General features: G+C 39.5%; 1 protein-coding gene across 1 annotated transcript in view; it reads left to right on the top strand.

The window, feature by feature from the left end:
• Positions 1–21,411, top strand: part of TPH2 (tryptophan hydroxylase 2) — a 97,356-nt gene that overhangs the window by 66,522 nt on the left and 9,423 nt on the right. The window contains exon 9 of the mRNA XM_033221252.1: positions 20,873–20,968. Coding sequence (XP_033077143.1) covers positions 20,873–20,968 — 96 coding nt within the window. The remainder of the gene's footprint in view (positions 1–20,872; positions 20,969–21,411) is intronic.

Here is a 21,411-nt window from a genome sequence, read left to right as displayed (position 1 = left end):
AATGTATTTGGACAGCACTAGCTTAAATAAACAGCTTTGTGTTTTTTTTTTTTTTTTTTGTGACAGAGTTCTCTCTTCTTGCCCAGGCCAAAGTGCAATGGCGCGACCTCAGCTCACTGTAACCTCCACCCCCGGGTTCAAGTGATTTTCCTGCCTCAACCCCCCAAGTAGATGGGATTGCAGGCATGTGCCACCGCGCCCGGCTAATTTTGATATTTGTAGTAGAGATGGAGTTTCGCCATGTTGGCCAGGCTGGTCTCGAACTCCTAACCTCAGGTGATCCATCCACCTTGGCCTCCCAAAGTGCTGGGATTACAAACTTCTTAGAACCTTTAATAACATAATATGTGGAGTGAATCTCCCAAAGTGATAAAAACTTATTTTTCTAAACTTACCATATCTCCTCCATTCGAAGGTGCCATTGGTTGTAAAACATAGTGTTAATTTAATAGTGGCTTTTTTTTTAGAAGGAAAAAGATTCAGCTAGCAAAATTTTTGATATTGTAAGATGAAGCTCCATTTTGGAAATGTTAAAGTATAAAAAAAGTAAACTTGAGAATCATTGGTCAAAGGGTACAAAGTTTTAGATAGATAGAAGGAATAGGTTTTGAGGTCTATTGCACAGAAGGGTGACTATAGTCAATAATAATGTATATTTCAAAATAACTAAGAGAGTAACTTTCAAATGTTTCACCATAAAAATAATAGGTAGGTAAGTGAGATAAATGGACATGTTAATTAACTTGATTTAATCATGCCACGTCACATACAAATATCAAAACATCACATTGCATCCCATAAATATATACAACCATGATTTGTCAGTCAAAAATAATATTAGAAAAAGATAAATGCCATGCAAAGAGGGTCTGGCTGTTTTTACTCCCAGCTGACAAAGAAAGGGTGGCCAGTGCTTACAGTTATAAGCGGAACCACAGATGTCACTAGATGAGCGACGGGGAGAGAGAGACAGAGAAAGAGAGAAGGGGAAGAGAAAGAGACAGTGAGAGACAGACAGAGAAAATGAGAATACACTGTAATTGTAAATTAGAATTTGGTTCTTTATCTGACCAGGAAAAGGGTGGAAGAACCGTGGTACATTGAGCTCTGATAATGGCAAGGGTAGAACCCTAAACATTTAGATACTGATTGCTATGGAGTGCACTTGACAAGTAATACAAATCTTAGAAACAAAACAAAACAAACAAGAAAGAAAATACATTATATAGTCACGGTGGTCTCTTTTTATGAAATGCATATTAGCATCCCAAGCTTTTAGTATTCCAATAAACACATTTTAGGAGGTATGAATCTAGAATGTATTTTGAAAGGGTGAAATTCATTGTGAACCTGACCAGACCGTCAGCTATTTTAATTTATTTTATTTTATTTTTTGCAGGAAGGAAGTGTCAGGAAATTAATAATACAGGGTTCTGTTTCTACTTTCCTTGATTAAAACAAATAAATTGTTTGTTCCAAGTAAAAGAATTTGCATTGATTGGGGCTTTTGGTCGTCATGAATCACATGTATTTGAATTTTCAGGATAACCAGTACTTTCTCATGCTGAGAGTTGTAATGAAATGTACCGTCAGTCTTAAACTGATAATCAACTATAATTTATATTAGGAGTGTAATTATAAAGGTAACCTTAGTTTATAAATTGCTAATTAATATTTTCCTGCCTGCTGAGGATATTAACTTGTTTCCTGGTCCCTCTTGTCTTTGCCTACCTGGCTGGGGATGGGGAATCTTTGGATGCTAAAAGACTTATGCACAGCTGTAGTTCTTTCTGAACATGGATGACATTAAAAATGACCACTTTAGTATCTCTACAGAAAGCTTGAAATAAGCCTCAGGCTTTGAACTAGTTCAGCTGTTTGGATCATTTGATACAAAGCTGACAAAGGGCTGGGAGGAATGCACTTTTATACATTCTTAATTGAGATGTTTGTGTGGATGATCAGTTTGTGTGTTATTTCTAAGAGTAACTTAATTAAAAGTTAATAATATCTATTCCAAGTCATTACTTTCACTTTTATGTCTGCTGTGCATATAGAAGGGTAGTAGCATCTTGCAAGAAGCACTCAAATTCTTTAACTAGTCACATAGACTTTGACTTCTGTCCTTTTTCAGTATTTTCACCACTACCTTTTCTTGGTCTTTTTCTACCTGGGTGCTCTACCACACTTCCTGCTGACTAATTCTCTCCTGAGAACTTTGATATTGTAGCCCAGGCTGTTTTGTTCTACTCATATGTGCATGTTTCCCTTATTATATTTGTTGTTGCCATTAGGAGGTGTTTGCAATCTATTTATATTGTGATGAGAACACCACAGTCATCTGGAATTGGAAAAACAAACAGGAGCTCTGCATTGCCCACTATGTTCAGAAACAAATGCATTTGCAATCTGGAATAGTTATATATTTTTGCAACTCAAGTCTTTCTTTGTTATTTAGAACTGTATGCTAGGGCTCTCAGAGAGCCATCATATAACTGCAGATGAGAAACAAAGCAACACAATCCTATTTTAGATATTTGGAAACTCATAAAGATAGGACTACCTTGGTAACTCTTTATTCTCTGTTCATGTGCTGAGTTGGGTGCTGAACCCACCATTCTCTGCACACACTTCATTTTGCCTGTGTAGAAACACCATGGTCAACAGCTGGGATCTCTCAGCACTCATCTGAGCTCGATGAAGATGCTATTCGGGATGTTTGATGTGCAGTATGTCGTGTGGTGCAATGTGGTGAAAAGAATCTGAACTTGAAGTTAGCCCAGCTGGGTTTAAGTGTTAGATTTGTTACTTCCTAACCTTGTGCTCAGCTTAGGCACAAAGCAACAAATTATATGTCATCTTTCAAATGAAGATATTCTTCTACTGCCCAGTGTTGAATAAGGAGTAAAGAAGATGGCATACTTTAGTGATGTACATATGACATTATCTACATCATACCCAGGTCTGGAAATACTTCTTCTCACCATTACCTAAAAAATTCTAACTGCATCAAAGGAGGTGTGTTATTGGATATATAATTTTAAAGTCATTTTAAGTCCTCCAATTCTCTAGTTCTTCCCATAATTCGAAAGTCCTGATTGAGGCCTTCTTTCTTTTTCTTCTCAAAGTAAGCTAGAATACATTCATCAAGCACAGAAGATTTCTGCAGTCATTTCAGTTTCCATAAAGATGTACAAAAGAAAGAGTTTTCTAGTTTAACTACAATGGAGTAGGCTCTCAAAATCTTAGACTTGTATTAACAGAAATATCTGTGGTGTAAAATTCCATTTCTAGCAAAACCAGAAAGAAGATGGTTGGGATTTTTTTATGAGCTAGAATAGCAGAGGTAATGTTATATCAAACTATAGGGATTTAATTACCCCATTCCACAAATGTAGTTTTCAAATAAAGGAGTCAAAAGGATTTCTAAAGCTATTCTTCTGAACTGTGATATAAAAACCCAGAATACATTTAGTAGATGTAAAATGTATTACTGTACATTATGAGCCACCACAATGAATGGTATCACAATAAGAAACACGACATGAGATTGAACACACAGTGATTAGAAATCTCTTTGCTCTCTTCTTAGAAATATTGCAATTTGCTTAGAGTTTTATAGGCTTGTCACTTTAGTAAGGATGGGCATTTCTGGACTATTTCTGATGGGTGAATTTCACACTGGGGAAATGTCTCCTAGAAAAAGGAAATGCTGTCATTTGAGGGCTTAAATCCAGACTAGGGGTAAGTAAGAAATGCTGTTAAGTTTGGGAGGAATGAATCACCTTGTGAGGGGGGTGCTCATCATTTTTTTCAGGATCTGAAAGTCTGTCCTTTAGACTGTCCATAAAAAATCATCTCTTCAGCAACGAAGAGGAGGCTGATGCAGGGTGACTCAGGGACTTCTTTACAGAGGGGGCTTTAAAGTCTTTACAAAAACCTTTTTTCCTCTTTCTTATTAAAAAGGTAATATATATTTATTGTAGAACATTTAAAAACATAGATAAGGAGGGAAAATAAAGATCACTTACACTATCACAGCAGCAATAAACACTCTTAACATTTTGGCATATAGTCTTCTAGTTTTTCTGAAAAGTCATTTTGCCAAGTCAAATAAGAACTTAGTAAATGGAAGTTCTGTCATTGGAAAAAGGAGCATGGAGGTGTGCATCCATTTATCAAACACTTGTGCTGTCAGGAGAGTCTTTATCTTTTATATCTACAGAGGAAAGAATAAATTGGGTATATTCTAGAAATATGGGGTTTGTGACTTCCACTCAACTAAGTTGCGAAGTGTTTTAGTGAACATTATCTGTGACTAATGAGTTTTGTTTGCTTTTCCTTCTTTGTTTTCAGAAAAAGTTGAGCAGATACCACTTTTTAATTAAATAATTGTTTTCCACACATATTTCCTCAATCTTCAAATTTTCCTTTAGTTCTGTCCCCATTAGTGAGAGCCATTTTCATCCAGTCTAATCAATACTTGCCCCTTTCATTGTTCTAATTTTGAGTTTAGATCATAAATATACACTTGCCAGTAGCAAAAGTATTCTACAGCTCTCCCACTGCACTTGGTCCCAGACACTCAAACTAGTAGGGTGTAAAAGGGAAACTGGAATCCACAAAATAGAGTGAACTCTACTGTATATGACACTATGCAGTTTTCCAGAGCTGTGCACTATAGGGACCTGCTAGTGAGGCAGTATAGTATAGTGGATAATTCATAGTGCAAGTTTTGGGGTTAACTTACCCGGGTTTATACCCAGGTTCTGTCACTTACTGGCTGGATGAGGTTAAAGAGAAGATTATTCATAACACTTGTTAAAGAATGGTAAGGAAGACTTTATGCAGGACTATTAGGATAGGTGCAGAAACCATTGCAATCGAGTTTTGCAGTAAGGGAGGGAGATAAGGCTCAAATCCTGATACAACCAAGAAAAGTGAGACTTTATAGCCAAGGAACAGGGTTGTGGAGGTGGTGGTCAGTGCATGGAGAGTTACTAAGAGGAAACCTCAGGGGCAAGGGAGAATTCTGGCTAAACCGACCTAACGACTCTTGTGGAAGACAGGCCAGGATGATTCAGACATCATCTGGGGAAAGGTAGGGGATGAGGAATCTGATCAGATTCTGAGGATGATCAAATATCAAGGGTGATTCCAAGCAGATATTGAGGGCGATCAGATGTCAAGGGTGAGGGATTCTGGCTAAATTAAACAATTTAGCAGGATTCTTGCTAACATTGGACAATGTAGACATGAGCACAGAAGCACCAAAGTCAAGGTGTCACTGGAAAAATGGCTCAGAGGAACCTGATTAGAGTTTAGTTAAGATGAAGATCTTTGTCCGTAACCTTGGACAAGTTACTTAACCTCTCTGTGCCCCAGTTTTGTCATCTTTAAAATGAGGCTAATGATACTATCCAATCTTGTTGTGAAAATTGACGAGATCATGCATTGCGAAGCTGCTTAGCACAGTGCTAAGTGTTCAAAAAATGCCAGCTAGCATGTTTCACATGAGTGTACTCTCAGACTTCTAGGTGGCCATATCAGAAAGCACTCATGTCCAGGAAAGGCCCCTGGAGAGTTTCTTACTTTCTCCTGTGACCTTGGGTAATCCTCTAACATTCAGCAACTCACATTTTCCCTTCTGAAGTGCAGACTATGCAGTTTATATTACAGAATGGTTTTAGATGGAGATAGCATGCTACTTTGCAATGAAAAGTGTTTTAACCATAAATAGTAGAGGTAAGGCCTCCCCTAAGAGATGTCGAGCTTCTCCTTGGAGATGGAGGAGGCTTCCCCTGAGTTAATAGCACATCTCCCCCAAGCATAGAGAAAGGCAAGTCACAGGAAGCAGCTTGGGGAAAACAAATGAGAAAATATTGTTTGTGCCAGTGAGGGCCTGTGAAAGATGAATTCCTGACTAAACTTCTTAAGCAGATTAGGAGTGATGCTGTTCATAAATACATGCAGCCCTCCCTGAATAACTAAATAAAGCAATAAATTTGGGGTTTCAAATCTTGCCTGCTCCTTCTTATGAGTTCAAGCTGCTGAGAACTCCAGCCTGGTGTTTGCAGTTTGGCTGTAAGATGGCTTCATTAACATACAAGTATGCAAAGAAGCCATTGGAAGAGTTCCAAAAGATGTTGTTTGCTCTAGTTTTGATGCGTTTTGGATATGTCTTCATGTTTGTACACAGGGGTCCTATGTTGGTGTCTAACTAGCAAGGTTTAAAAGTTCTCTGTAATAAAACAAGGGGATGTACCTTAAAATGACATGCTTTAGAAACATATAATTGTTTAGCTCTCACAAAAACTTTTTTTTGGCTGTTCACTTTTTCCTCTTTCAAATCTAATTAAGGAGTCTTAGTTCTTCCAAGAAAAAAGCCAAGGCTATAATAGGCAAGGTAAGGGCATTGGATTTTGCTTCTTTGCAAAGGTGTTCTAGCAAAGGCATACTCTTATTGTATTCCTATTAAATATATTTTCCACAGCACTGATAGAATCAGTTATGGCCCATTCATTTATTCATTAAGTAATATTTACTGAGCAACTACTATGTGCCAGGACTGAGGAATTCAACTGTTAAACAGCTAGTCCTACTTTTTGGGAGCTTACAGTCTACCGAGGGATATAGATAAGTGAACAGGGACTTTATAGCTTGTGAAGGCAAAGATAGAAGAAGAAGGGCACTCACATCAGGTTCAGGGAGCAAGATGGCTGATCAAAGGTGGCTTCCTGAGGGGAGGCTTCTCTCAGCAGTCCAACTGGTAAAGTTTAATTTGCTGTTACGTATACTTACTGATAGAATAGATCTTAATACTTCAGGAAACGTTTGCATCTAATGGGTTATCTCTACATTGGAAAACTCCTTAGATTGAGATTCAGAAACTGTTGACCTATAATTAAGCCCATGCTTGCCTAATCAGAATGTAATTTCTTTGCAGAATCAGAACCCTGAGATGGGATGAGTTAGCCACACAGATAACGTTGTTCCTTATTGTCCCAGAGCAGGGAATCTTCAACTGGGTTATAGTTCTTACATTTATTTAGCATCTGACATGTGTTCATTCATGTGAGTCTCACAATGGCACTTCAAGGGAGGCAGGACTCATATTATCCCTTAACACAGTCCTGGTATTCATTCACATGATGCTGCACACACAATTGGTGCTTAATACAATTTTGGTGAGGAAAGGAATCCCCACTTTATAGGTGAATAAAGGGAAGTTCAGACAAGTTAAATGTTGTGTGTAAGACCGTAATACAGAATAATGGCAGGGGCTGAGACATGTTTTCTGTGTCGTGGTACAGTCTAGCAAACCACTTCTCAGGAGTTTAGGGTGTTAGGGTAAGTTGTGACCAGACGAGGCAGCAGAGGCCCTTGTTCATTGTCCTGGAGAGGCAATTTATTGCTACAAAGTGGATTTAAATCATGCAATCCTCTAAAAAAGAGATTACAAAGCAGCATCTTCTGGTCTGGTTAATATCTGAGGAGTGTGTGTGTGTGTGTGTGTGTGTGTATGTGTATGCCTGCATCTTGCTTAAAAATTGCTTATATTTACACATCAGAGGATATCACATGACATCCAGATTCTTAGCTTCTCTCAAAAACAAAAACAAAAGAAAACCAGCTTCTCTGGCAGTCAGATTGCTTTATACCAGTGACTAATTGGTCAGAGTTGAGTTGCTGTTGTCCCCTTAAATTGGGTTCATGATCCTCCACTGGGAAGTGGAACTTCATCTTCAATCACCTGCCTGTCCTGCCTCTACTGATTGATTAGGGGAAGGGAAAGAGAAGGGAGGGATTGTCATTCTAAGCTTGGGATTGTCATTCTGGCTACCAGCTCTCTTGGTAGCCAGAGCCAGAAAGTAAGTTGGCAAAATAACTTGTCATAAGACACCAGAAATATTTCAAGTCATCATCCTTTATTGTCTCATGAATTTTCACTATCCTTTACCAAACTAATTTTGTGTCCATCAAATAATGCAAACATAAGTAGAATGCTGTAAAGTAATATTACAGAGTATTTTGTTTTGTGCTTTGTAATATGGCTTTTTAATAGAGACACAACTTATTATATTTCTAAACTAGCCTCATTGATTGTAATCTCAGCTCTCATGAACAGTGCTAACTGGAGTGCCATTTCCAATGGTGAGACTAAGAGGACTAGTCTTCCTTTTGTGACTGACTTATTTATAGTGTGTGTTCCTCATTGACTTTCAATAGGCCTGTGTTGTGTTTCTTAGGAGATCTAGGAGTCACAAAGGAAATGAAGGCACCTACCCCAGGGCAGGACATGGCAGAATGGCTGCAGGAAAGCTAGACAGACCCCTGTCTTTTCTGGCATACACCAAGCTCAGCTATCAAGAACATGATGTAAACATCAATTCTGGGGGTCTGTAATGTTCAGTCACTCTGGGGACAGAAGGAGGATAGTGTGGTATGGTAAAAAACAGCATAGTCTTCGGGGGTTAGGCACACTTAATTCCAATCTACTTCTATTGCCCTTAAATTTGCAGAAGTTACTCAAGTTACATCTCAGTTTCCCCATCTGTGAAATGGAGGATTTAGCACTGGCAAATAATATAACTTCAATAAGTAGTAGTTATTTTATTTTATCCATTTTACACACAGGGAACCTAAAACTCAGCCCTTGAACCTTGGTCTCTCAATCCAAAGTCAATGCTCAAACTACCACATTACATTACTTTCATAGTGTCTGCCTCTCAGGGTTGTTGTGAATATGATGTAAAGTGCTTAACACTGTGTCTGGTGGAGTGCAGGCTTCAGTAACTGGCAGTGATTATTATTAGAGAGAGGTGAGCTCAACTGAGCTTAAATGCCTTCTAGAGGTTCAATTACCAAAAGACCCTCAGTGTGACAGGGACCCCAGTTCACAGGTGTATCTTTTCAGTCCCATTTACACATATAGATGCTTGGTGTCAGCTCTGAGTATGAGAGATGATGATGCTAGTGGTGATGGTTAGTGACTAGAAAAGAAACATGACTTCATTAATAAAAACTTAAAATAGAAGACTGCTCAGTGCAATGGAGTGGCAAGAATGACTCTCCCTGCCAAACATACCTTTCTCGTCAGTTTTCAGACATAAAATCATCTTCCAGGATTCTCTGTCTTGCGTGGAAAGAAATAGGGGAGAAAGTGCAAGCTCCTTAGACCTAATGTCTAGGAGGGTGTTGCTTTTAGTAATGCAGGAATAAAAATAAAATGACCCTCTAAAAGGCAGTGGTGACTACCCACAGCTCACGTGGGAGTCAGTAAAAACCTCATTTTTCATAGTAGCATTCGAGAGCTGACCTTTAAAATCACCACATCTGGGGAGAATGTGTGATTTGATGCAGAACATTTTAGGACATGCCAAAGGATGAGTGGCTGAGAATGCGCTCATCAGTTTTCTTTTTCAAGGAGCTCAGAATTGCTTAGATTATAAAAGTCAGTTCCTGGGCACTGCCAAAGCTATAGAATTTGCTTAAGCAGGTCTTCTGTGCAAAGTAGATGAAGCACATATATAAATGGAATGCTGATCCATGAACCTGATATGAAAATGATATGTACCTGTGTGTGTGTGTGTGTCCGTGTCCTCACAGTGAAGTTTAGCTATTTCAAGGTAGCTGTTATGTAAGTTCAACAAAGGGTCATTTGGGAAAAGATGGATTTGCTTTAAAAGAAGAGCCAAATTCTGTCAATTGCTTTGTTATGGAGATGTTACACTGAGGCTCATGTACTATTTCTAAGGTTCGATGAGTGAGACTGCTGAATATAAAACTAGCTTTTGATTCGTGAAACTCAAAATACCTGCAGGTCCAGAAGGAATAAAAGAAGCCTGTTTGTATTCGTAAAACCCATTTTTAAAGAGACATTGAATTTTGTAAAAAACAGAATTGGATGGATGGACATCTCACAGATTCATCTCCAAGAAAAAATAGCATCTGTCTGATCTTGTGTTTCATCATCTGCTAAATGAAGGTCTGGGCAGTGATGCTGATAGAAATTCCTCATAGCTGCTAATTCTAAGCAGGTTGGGCTGTGAGGCACTTTGGAGCTTGGATCTATTACAAACTCCTCCATTCCCTAGCATTTTCCCTGGCTAGTCTCCAGTTGGCTACAACGTTCAAAAGCAGCAAACTGAAAAACTTTCCCCCTGACATTTTTGGATGAGAATCCAGATGTCAGAATCAATGGGTCTTCAGAGTTGCTGCTTGTAATGAAGGAGACCAGAAACCGCTTAACCACAAAACTGCTGCCTATCTTCTGTAGGAGCTACCTGCCAACCAACATTCATCCATGCTCCAAAAGGCCTGTGGTGTCTTAGGGCCTGACTGTGGCAAGGAGGCTGGTTCCACCCTTCCTCACTGACTTGGGGACCACTGGCTATTGTTTAAAGGGAGTAGAGAGAGAGGTCAAAGAGCAGATATATTTCTAAACCTATAAGTGAAAACCACTTTGATGGCTACTGTAGACTTTTACAGTCTGTAATACTGGAAAATTGACTGAGGTTAGTAATGACTCACTTAGAAGGCTGGCATTGGCTCTGTTGGCATGCCCTGCAGGGCAACTCTTCTTGCTTATCTATTTCCTCCCTCCCTCTCTTTCTCTCTTCCTACCTTGGCTATTTGCTGAGTACCTTCTGCATGTCAGGCAGGATGATAGAGAGCAGGAATTCAACAACAAGAACAAGAACAACAACAATAACAACAACAACAACAAAAGTCAGACCCTGTTCCTGATTCCAGGAAGCTCAGGGTCTGGTGGAGAGGACAGGCAGGAAGACTGGCAGTTTCTTTGTGGATTCATATGGGCTACCTTGGGAATAGGAAGAGGGCCACCTAACCAGCCAGATGGACACGAATAAGACAAAGGGGCTGGGCAATGACAAGAGCATTCCAAGCAGAGAGAACACAGTGTGCCCAGGTGGAATCTGCAGAGAGCAGGATCAGTCTGTGCAATTGCCACTAGTTCCCCATGGGGTGGACAATCGGGAGGAAGAGGGTTGAGCAATGAAGGTTGAGAGAAAGTGGTGGCTAGACCATGGAGGGCCTTTTCTGCCACCTAAAGAAGTTTGGACTTTCACTCTAGAGCAGTGAGACAATGAAAGGTTGTCATTGGGCTACCAGATGGTTGTCATGACCTACCATTGAGTCTTGGAGATGGGAGTATCTTAGATGGGTCTTGCCAGAGTTTTAAGTGTGGGCCAACTGCTTGGGTGGCACCAATGTCAAATGAATGCATGACATTCCTGTTAGTCCTTAAGTGAAAGGAAGAGATTGGGGTATATTTCTTTCTTCTTTTTTTTTTATTTTAGAAAATACCATTAAAGGCTGGTATAGGAACTAGTGTTAAATAATAAGTCAGGTGGCCTTCTTTGCAGTTGAAAATGCTCCCGGATAAGCTGAGGAAGGGGCAGTAAAACTGAAATGGCCAGAGAACACTTAAACACAATCATCCATTTATTCTTGAAAGCAACCCAAAAGATATAGGAAGTAATAGTTAAGAAACACACAGAAAAATTCAGACTAAAACAGCGCTGCTGAAAATTGCCTATGTCAACGTATTCTTCAATAAAAGTTGTTTTCTGCTGACGCTTTTTTTTTTCTTCCTACGGATGTCCCTCTTACATTTGATGATCAATTTTCCACAAGGTTTGCCATAATGTTTCCTCAGAGCTTAGGTTTTTACATTTTAATTCATTCGATGACTGTTCTTAACCTAAGACAAAGTATGCTGTTTTCACAATTCAGGGTCATCTTTTTCTAGCTGGCAAGATGTTTCTCAAATTCCAACTCTTCTCTTTTTTCCATTTGTTTTTCCCTCTCTTGCTTTGAGGAGAATCACTGGTAAAAGAGGCCATCTCTGCTGGTCTCAGGGGAGCCTGTGATCTGGTACATTCTGTAATTTGACTGACCTCCACCTTCCTATGACGTGCCTTTTGGGTTCCCTGAAATCACCCCCACCCCTCCCAATACCTCAGGCCAGTGTCCTAGACCATTTACTTTTTCCAATAACTTCTCTACTTGCAATCCTTCTAAGATCCCATTTCTCCTTCAAAATTCGGCACAAGCTTCATATTCTTCACATCCTGAGACAGATAAGCAATGATGATTTCAAGATAGAATGAAATGTTTGTGGTAGGAGTAAAAACAGGAGAGATTTATTATTATCATTAGTCCCTCTGTATCCATACCGTGCTTTCTTGAGCAGAGAGACCATCTCTTTAGCTACTTTTGTCGTCTCAACTAGAGCGTAGCACAGCGGAATTTAGTACATTTAATTTAAAAAATGTGGTTTGATGAAGTTGTGACCTACTGATTGCTATGGACCAGCCCTAATGTCTTCCAGCTCTAAGTTTCGAACATTTTTTACACTCTAGCTGGGGTAGGTGGTAAAGGGGTGAGAGTGGGAGGGGACCCTGAGGGGTCTTCACCTTTTCAACAGCAGTGAAATGGTGGGTTTCATTGAGAGGCTCAAACAGAGTATATGGTAAAATATGAGAATAGAAATCTAGGTGTAGCTGTAGTCACAAAAGACATTTGGACCAGTGGTACTTGGAATCTATATAATGACCACATCCCAAATCTGTGAATGCTTGATTAGGGGCTTCCTATTGCCAAAGGGAGACTTCAAGATGTGACATGGGTGGCTTGTGATTACAGAGCAGCTGCAGCCCCAGGATTGCACAGAACCATGTTAGTGAGGACTAGAACTCTGGACCAGCCCTAACATCTTCCATCTCGAAGTTTCTAGCATTTTACAGTCTTAATTTACATAGGACTAGCCAAGGGCAAAATAATAAAGCATGCAAAAACCTGTTTTCTGCTATCTCTTGAAGCCTAGTCCCAGAATTTTTTTTTTTTTTTTTTTTTTTGAGGAGTCCCACTCCCTCACCCAGGCTGGAGTGCAGTGGAGTGATCTCGGCTCACTGCAACCTCCGCCTCCCTGTTTCAAGTGATTCTCCTGCCTCAGCCTCCCGAGTATCTGGGATTACAGGCACCCATCCCCATGTCTAGCTAATTTTTGTATTTTCAGTAGAGATGGGGTTTCGCCATGTTGGTTTCAAACTCCTGACCTCAGGCGATCCACCAGCCTTGGCCTCCCAAAGTGCTGGGATTATAGGCGTGAGCCACCATGCCCAGCACAGAAAAATTTTTAACTCAAGAATCCTTGCTCTGCAAAACAAAGCATTGGTGTAGTCGTTGATGCCTTAGTGTGATTTGGCTTTATGTGTGACTCTTAGGAGTATTTGGAGTTTAAATGATTGAAGAAACAACAAAAATTGATGTCTGGTGGGAGGTTTGAATGAATGATGTTGGGATAGATATTTCAGAGGCAGTGGGACCTCCATAGTTTAAGCAATGCAGACTCTGTTTTCACTTCTGATTTCCGATGTTGATTTTTGTCACCTTAAAACTTCTATTCCAAAGCTTCCTGTTTAGCTATCAAGCCTCATTCTTATTTCAGTACTATTGTCATTTGCAATTTAATCAAGATGAAGGAATCTTGGTTAAAGGTGGGAAAACACTTGCTGCTTGTAAACTGACATTTTGATATAGCAAAATTCCAACTCTAGTAGCTGGGGTAGGTGGTAAAGGGGTAAGTGCGAGCGGACCTTGAGGGGCCTTTACGTTTCAACAACTTTGTAAGTGTATACATTGACATGCTAGTTGTCTCAAAAACTAGATGGAAAAATGTTAGCAAAAACACTGTGAAAGGAAGGCTGTCAGCCACAGAGCCCTTTTATGTGTTTTTATCTGCACTTACCAAAGCTACAGCTGCTGATGTTAGAACATCTTTGAGTGATATTCTTCTTTTCTGAGATTTATCTTTTTGTTATGACGTGGGCCCCTAATAGCACAGATGCTTGCTAGACTAGCATCCGATCAGGATCCTGGAATTCCCAGCTTTATAGACATTGAGCCTTTATTTGCTAGATCATGAAGAAGTGACAGTGGTGGGGAGGGTGCGGGGGATGAAATCTAGAAAGGGATGGGGCAGTGTCAGTGGCTGGGGTCATGGGGAGCATAAGGTGGTAGCTATTTACACTCATCCTGGAAATATTTCAGTATTTCAACAACAGGAATGGCTGTGCCAGTGTGACTGGCTGACAGTGGCCCTGTATCCATAAGTGCAGTTACTGATAAGAAAAGAATGCTGGATTTGTAGTTGGGAAACTTGTGTGTGATTCCTAGCTTTGGCAACCACTAGTTTTGGAACTGGGCAAACCACTTGAACTTTGAGTCTCAGTATTCCCACCTGTAAAATGGAAATAATAAGTGCTCTATCTACTTCACAATGGGCAGTAAGGTAACATATGTGAGAACACTTTATTAAATGAGGAAGTCTTCTTCTGGCTAAGTTTTCCTATTATTTTGTTATTTCTGTATAATTGATGAATTCTGTTCTTTAGTGATAATATCAATATGGAGCATTTATTTACTCAAACAGCAAATATTGTATTGCTGATCTTTTTGGGTTTGGCTGCTTTTTACACATATTTTTCTTGTTCCCCTCCTAAGTGATGGTGTGGGTTTGGAAGCTACGTAACTAAGCTTTGTTAGAACTGTGTACAAGATAAGGATAACTAGGGTCTGAGGACCTGAGGGATTATCTTATAAGTGAAGTGCACCAAATTTAGCGTATAACTTTTTGTTATGTTTGGTATATCTCAAACCAATCTCAAATCCATCTTAAAAGGGTCCTTTTAAGTTCTCTTTGATAACTTCTTGCTTCCTGCCTATGTGCTAGATATATAGATAATGGAATTCTAGATGTGGAATGATGTATGTGATTATTTTAAAATATATGCTACCAATACGCAAGATCAAATTTTTAGGGAAGGCGATAGAGAAAATATATCACTCAGTCACTTCCTTGCTTACTCAGGAATTTATTTCTTAAATGACGTGTGTAAGCCAATTTCCTGGAGAAAGTGAAAGAAGTAGGCAACTCGGGCTTCCTCCTAGAAGTTTATATGTATCATTTTAATCTAATATGTGAATATTCAAAGACCCTTAGGAAGAGGCTGTGTAATTATTTCAAGGAGGGATGCAGAGGGAGTGAGAGGAGGGAGGCAAAAGGGCCCTTCAGTAGGGAAATGGGAACAGTAAATTTCTTTCCCATCAAGTGTTCCTTGACAAAGTCATACATCTCTTTAATTGTGACCTTAGCAAGAACTTCAGGTGCCTAATGCCAAACATAACAAGGGTTTTGCATAGAGTGCTTCTATAAATCACCAGGTGACACCATTACATATTTTATTGGTGTGATTCTGTGTCTGCGGACTTGGTCCCTTCAAGCTTTTGCCACTGCCCGTTTGGCTAGGCCGGAAGTGCTGCGAGAATGGTATACTACCAGTAGTGATCTGAAGATGGCAGCATTGGGCGACCTATCTCATTTTCCTAAGCACACTCACTGCAGCTCGGGTCCACAGCGTGTTTGGATTTCAGATTGTCACTCAGACTTTCTTCTGCTTAATGACTGTATGTATGTAAATGCCTCTGCCATTATTCCGTAAAAGAGGTCTGAGCTATCATTTCTGTTTTGTTTTTTAGTTAATGATTATATGTAATTATATCCAAATAAAATATTTATAAATAATTACATGTCATTAATGGCATGTAAAATTTGGAATTCATGAGCACCAGCTTTGATGAAAGGTACCTTTCCATTTGGGAGGTGTTAGTCTTAGTGTTATTATTTGTTTCTGTTTAAAAGACATTAGTCGCCAAGAATCTGCAATTTTCTTTTACAGATATTCTTACAAGTCTCAGTGTATTTTTATTTTTTTTCTTGATAATAGGTAGGATTATTCATTTGATAAATCTAAGGAATGATATTATAGAGCCACATCTGGAGAATTCTCTGAGGAAACCAAATTATATTTTCTTAAACTTTCATGAAGCAATTCGTTATCCTCAACTTCCGAAGGGTCTTCAGGGGTCTTTGAGTGCAACTCTAAGTAGGCTTTGCATTTAAAACTGTAGCAATGTGTGGTTGTCCCCTCCTCCTGATTAGTGATCATGCCCTATGCATTCTGAGGTCTTCACCAGTATTGAAAACAGAAAGAGAAAAAGAAAGAGAAAAATTATCCTAAGCAAGTTTGTGATTCAAATTTTGCTAATAACCTAATTTCAGATGCAACTTACCATTTCTCTTTATCTGTTAGCCACACATGGAGCTGCAAATAGAAAACTGTCTCAAACCAAAAGGATTAATTCTCTAAACAGAATGGGCTGCAGAAACAGCATTTAGGGGCCTTCCTTGGTTGAGGACAGCAGGAAACCAAAGGGAAAGGTAAATAGGGAATGAGCAGATGGCAGTATGTAAGGCCAGAGTTTCTGGAAGGACTCCCAGATGAGGTCTGGGGCCAGAGAGCATTCTGAGCGATGGGAAGGAAGAGCACAGGGGCTCTTTCCTCTGAGATTGCTCTGATTCTAGAAGCACATTAACCAAAGATACACTGGGTGAGAGATTTAGCTTTGAATCTTTAGTTGAATTGGTGCAGACCTACCTTTTAATTCCTACCTTAAACTAGAATGGTTTGCTAAATCTATGTGAAGACGGTGTCTATGACACACCAGATTTTTTCAGAGGCTCTCTTAGTGTGTTTTGGTTTAGATCATGAATGTGACCATGAATTATGTATGCATTGATTTAGCATAAAAAAATTAAACATGTGCTTAATAGACTGACCCAAATGCTCCTGTAGCTGGCTCTGAATGTGTATTTTGGATGCTTTTGAATTTGACAGCACATTTTTTCCACAAGCTCTTCTATATTCAATGTTAAGGCTCCAAGGATTTCATGTCGAAGATACTGTGACATTCTAGATTTCCTCCATTTTAGACTTTCATTTCTCCATTATTTGGTTGTGAAGGAAAATTATGCATCTATTAATTTGTTTATCTAGAAACTTTAAAATGTGACAGATGTTGATGTCAAGCTCCTTAAAATCCTGAGCTCTAGATCTCTTAAATGTCACCGTCTAGACTGCTCCTGGGTAAATCACTTCATCTTCCTCAACTTGAATTTTCCTTTTGGTAAAATAGGAGAGCTGAACGTCCAGGATACTTCCAAGCCTTTGTTCTGTATTCTATGACTGTATGATTACTTCCCTTAATTGCATCCAGAATTATGCAAATTTTTTGGAGGATATACTTGAAGACTGCATTTTAGCTTTTCAACATGTATTTACATTTTTTATCTTGGTTCGTCTCCTAAGGGCTCTGTGATATTTACTTCTCCCAACTCCCTGCCATACTTAGCCCAAGTCATACTCCTGTTCACTCACCACTCTTGTGTGCCACTGCCTTCTAGCTGGTCTGTTTCCACTCACTGTTGCTCCCCTACAATCTATTTTCCATGCAGTACCTCCATGACCTTTTGAAAGCTAAGTTAGTACATATCTTTCACCTGCCTAGAACCCTCCAGCAACTTCCCATTGCTCTTGGAAATAAAAACCTATTCCTGCCTCAGGGTCTTTACACTTGCTGTCCTCTCTTCTAGGAACATCATTTTCTCTATATCCTTGCACAACTGCCTTTTTAATTTCTTAATGAAAAGCTGCTTTTAAAGCTGTTTGCAGCTTAAACATTACCCCTTCACAGAAACTATCTCTGACCCTTTTTCTAAAATAGTCACATTCCCTGCTTAATATTTGACATATTATATGGTTTTGTTATATATATAAGATGTATTCCACCTCACATTATCTGGCTATTGATTTTTGTTTTTGTTATTGCCTGTCTCATCCCAGTAGCATATATGCTTCATGGGATCACAGAATTTGTTGCCTTGTTCATTGCATATCCTTAGCATCTAGGGCAGAGTCTGGCATGTAATAGTTGCTCAAGAAGTATTTGTAGGGTAGGTGAATGAATGGGGGGATGGATGTCACAGAATAGATGAACGAATGGATGGATTGATGTCACAGGCAGGAAAACTACAACCCTGGGATCAGAGTCACATAGCTAATTAGAAGCAGAACTCAGACTAGAACTTGGATCCCTTTGTGTTTCTTTCTTCCAGGTCATTCTGCCACATGCCAGTTTAACTTAGAGATCATTAATTCATTCACCATTTATTTATTAACCCAGTGCTTATTGAGCTCTTGTTATCTTTCACACACTAGTCTAGATCAGTTGTTCTCAACCAAGGATGATGTTGCTCTCCTGGGAACATTTGCCAATGTCTGCAGACATTTTTGGTTATTACAAAGGGGGTGGGGATGATACTGACACCTAGTTAGTAGAGGCCAGAGATGCTGCTAAACATCCTACAATGTACAGGACAGATGTCCCCTCCAGCGGGATTGTTAACACAGACCTTGGAGGAGGGGGTGGGAATTTAGAGAGACAAGAGACACAAGAAATGGAGACAAGACAGTATCCTGATCAAGTCTCGTTTAATGGCGGCGGTGCAATGCCTTATATAGGCTGGCAGGGAAGAGGAAGTGAGGCAGAGCAGGCGGGGAGAATAATGAGAGATGTCACCAGGCGCATGCTTGGTAGACTTAGTCTTTCCCAGGTGCGGGAAGTTATCTACGCGCGCGCGGGAAAAGTTCGCGCGCACGGGAAAAGTTGATGATGAAGAACCACGAAGTGCGCCATCTTGTCTCCGCAATGCGGAGCTTAAGCAACAGAGGCCGCGGCAATTTCCGGGCCTCACGGCTCCGGACGGACAGACTCCCACAACAATTAGGTAGCCTAAAATGTCAATAGTGCTGACTTTGGAAAACCTGGTCCTAAATGAACAGAGATACCTGCTTTTGTGGAGTCTGTAGTCTAGTGTGGGGGGATAGATGATAAGCAGCACATATCATGCATACAGAAATTGCAGTCTGTGTCAAAAAGTGGTTCATAGAAAGAATGAAAAGGTGGAACAGAGTAAGGAGGAGTGCTGGTAGGTGCTATAGGTTGTGATAGAGGGTAGGAAGGGCTGTTATTTTATCTTATTTTTGAGATGCAGTTTTGCTCTTGTTGCCCAGGCTGGAGTGCAATGGCACGAACTCAGCTCACTGCAACTTCTGCCTCTCGGGTTCAAGTGATTCTCCTGCCTCAGTCTCCTGAGAAGCTATGACTGTATGATTACTTCCCTTAATTGCATCCAGAATTATGCAAAAATTTTGGAGGATATGCTTGAAGGCTTTTTACAGGCACACCACCATGCCCAGCTAATTTTTGTATTTTTAGTAGAGACGGGGTTTCACCATATTGGCCAGGCTGGTCTTGAACTCCTGACCTCAGGTGATCTGATTGCTTCGGCCTCTCAAAGTGCTGGGATTACAGGAGTGAGCTACCACGCCCGGCCTAGGGCTGTAATTTTAGCCTCTTTGGAAGGTAAATCAGGAAAAAAAAATTTACTTCTGGAGGTTAAGCTCCATGACCTGGAAATGATTAGTCCTTTGGGTTCAGCCCAGTGCTGCAGAGCTTTGGATAATTCAACTTCAGAGATCACCCTCACATCAAAAAAATATATAACCTTCCTGAACCAAGGGACCTCTTAGCCTCCAAATAAAAATAGAGAAAACTGCCATGTGCTGGAAATAATAATTATTTTCTGCCCCTTTTCAGGAGTGTTTAAATTCTCTTTCTTAACACCTTCAGTGCTCTATCATCACTAATGCAGGACAGTGTTAATTTGATGGAATTTTTATTGCTTGTTGTCAGCATCGCACTTTTCTTTCAGAGCAAAAATAGTGTGAGTTCAGCCTCTCTCAACAGCACTGCGAGATTTTTTTTTTCTCTTTGTGTAGAGATTCCTCTGTCTGTTTAGGTTGATTTCCTAAACCCAACAGAAACAATTTAAGATATTAATGTCCTGGGGAAGTTGTAGTAGTTGATGCTGATAAAACTTGGGCTAAGAAAGTGTGTGTAACAACCGACCCACTGCTTTCCAATTTATATTAGATCAACTTACAGTTTTTTCTGACTTCATGATGATGTGAGAGTGACATGCATTCAGTAGAAACCATACTTCAAATTTGGAATTTTGATGTTTTCAACACTTTATTATGAAATAGGCTTTGTGTTGGATGATTTTGCTCAACTGTAGACTAATGTAAGTGTTCTGAGCACTGTTAAGGTAGGCTAGGCTAAGCTAGTCTGTTCAGCAGGTTAGATGTATTAAATGCATTTTCAACTTAGGATATTATTTTCAACTTACTGGGTTTATTGAAATATAAACCTATTGTAAGTCGAGGAGCATGTACCTACACAAATACATATATAAAGCTACACATGCATATACACATGCAAACATACATATACATTTAAGATTTTACTAAAAGATTATACTAAAATTGTGGTTGTGGTAATTTGGTGTCATATAGAGGTACTTGCTTTCTTGGTTGCTCTCTTGTTTCTTTACCAAGCACTGGCACCAACAAATGTTTGTTGAATTGATAAACAAACTGCCAAAAGCAGTTAGCGATTACTGGATTCCAACTTATTTTTCCACATTTGCATAAACTGATTTATGTCACTGAAACACAATTTGGTAAATATTGGTAAATATATAGCATATTGTTATGGAGGTATCATTGTGATATATTTATTCATTTCTGTATCTGTGTTTTTTGTTTTTAAAATGATTGCAGGGGATATAATTTGACTCAGGACTTCTGAATTCAGGGAGCATAAGACTCTTAGTAGTTAATACTTTTTTCATATACATTCAACCTAGGGAGAGAATATTAAGCAAGAGAATAGATTTCAATAAGTGTTCTCAATTTAAATGTATCTAAATTGATAATATTGAAGAAATTATGCACAGCACAGCATTTAGTTTTGGGTGCCATTTTATCCTATCAAATAACTCATTGACCAGTTCACTGGATATGTGTTCATTTTTTTTCAGTGCTATTTCTTCACAATTGAGTTTGGTCTTTGCAAGCAAGAAGGGCAACTGCGGGCATATGGAGCAGGACTCCTTTCCTCCATTGGAGAATTAAAGGTATGAAGCTGTGAAAGAAAATACCCTTCCCATGCAAACTGGTTCAAAGTCAGAGGAAATATTGATTTGTTTGTCTGAGCATTCCTACTCACAGATACTCCATAAATATTTAACATAGAGGATTTGGCACCTCGGATGTGGGTGCCGACCTCACTTTTTGCACTTCTGAAAATGGGTCATGCCTTTCTGGGTTTGTGGTGTGACTCAAATGGATGAGCAGCCATGTATACAAATCAACAGCCATGACAAATGTATGCCCAAATCTTGGGTAACAAATGGCTGGCCTAAATTTAGTGCTGAAAAGTGGGCCGTGAGCTAGCAGTGATCCTACCGATTGAAGTTCACTCGTGAGCGTGGCTTGGCTCCTCTGATTTCCAATACCTCCCTGGCTCCTTTGGACTCCCCAGCATCTACTTCCTAAAGGGGAGTTTGATGTTATTTCA

Source organism: Trachypithecus francoisi, unplaced genomic scaffold (assembly GCF_009764315.1).
Source record: "Trachypithecus francoisi isolate TF-2019V2 unplaced genomic scaffold, Tfra_2.0 Lachesis_group11, whole genome shotgun sequence".
Lineage (NCBI taxonomy): Eukaryota > Metazoa > Chordata > Mammalia > Primates > Cercopithecidae > Trachypithecus > Trachypithecus francoisi.
The sequence above is the reverse complement of the archived record's forward strand: the minus strand, read 5'-3'. Positions and strand labels throughout refer to the sequence as shown.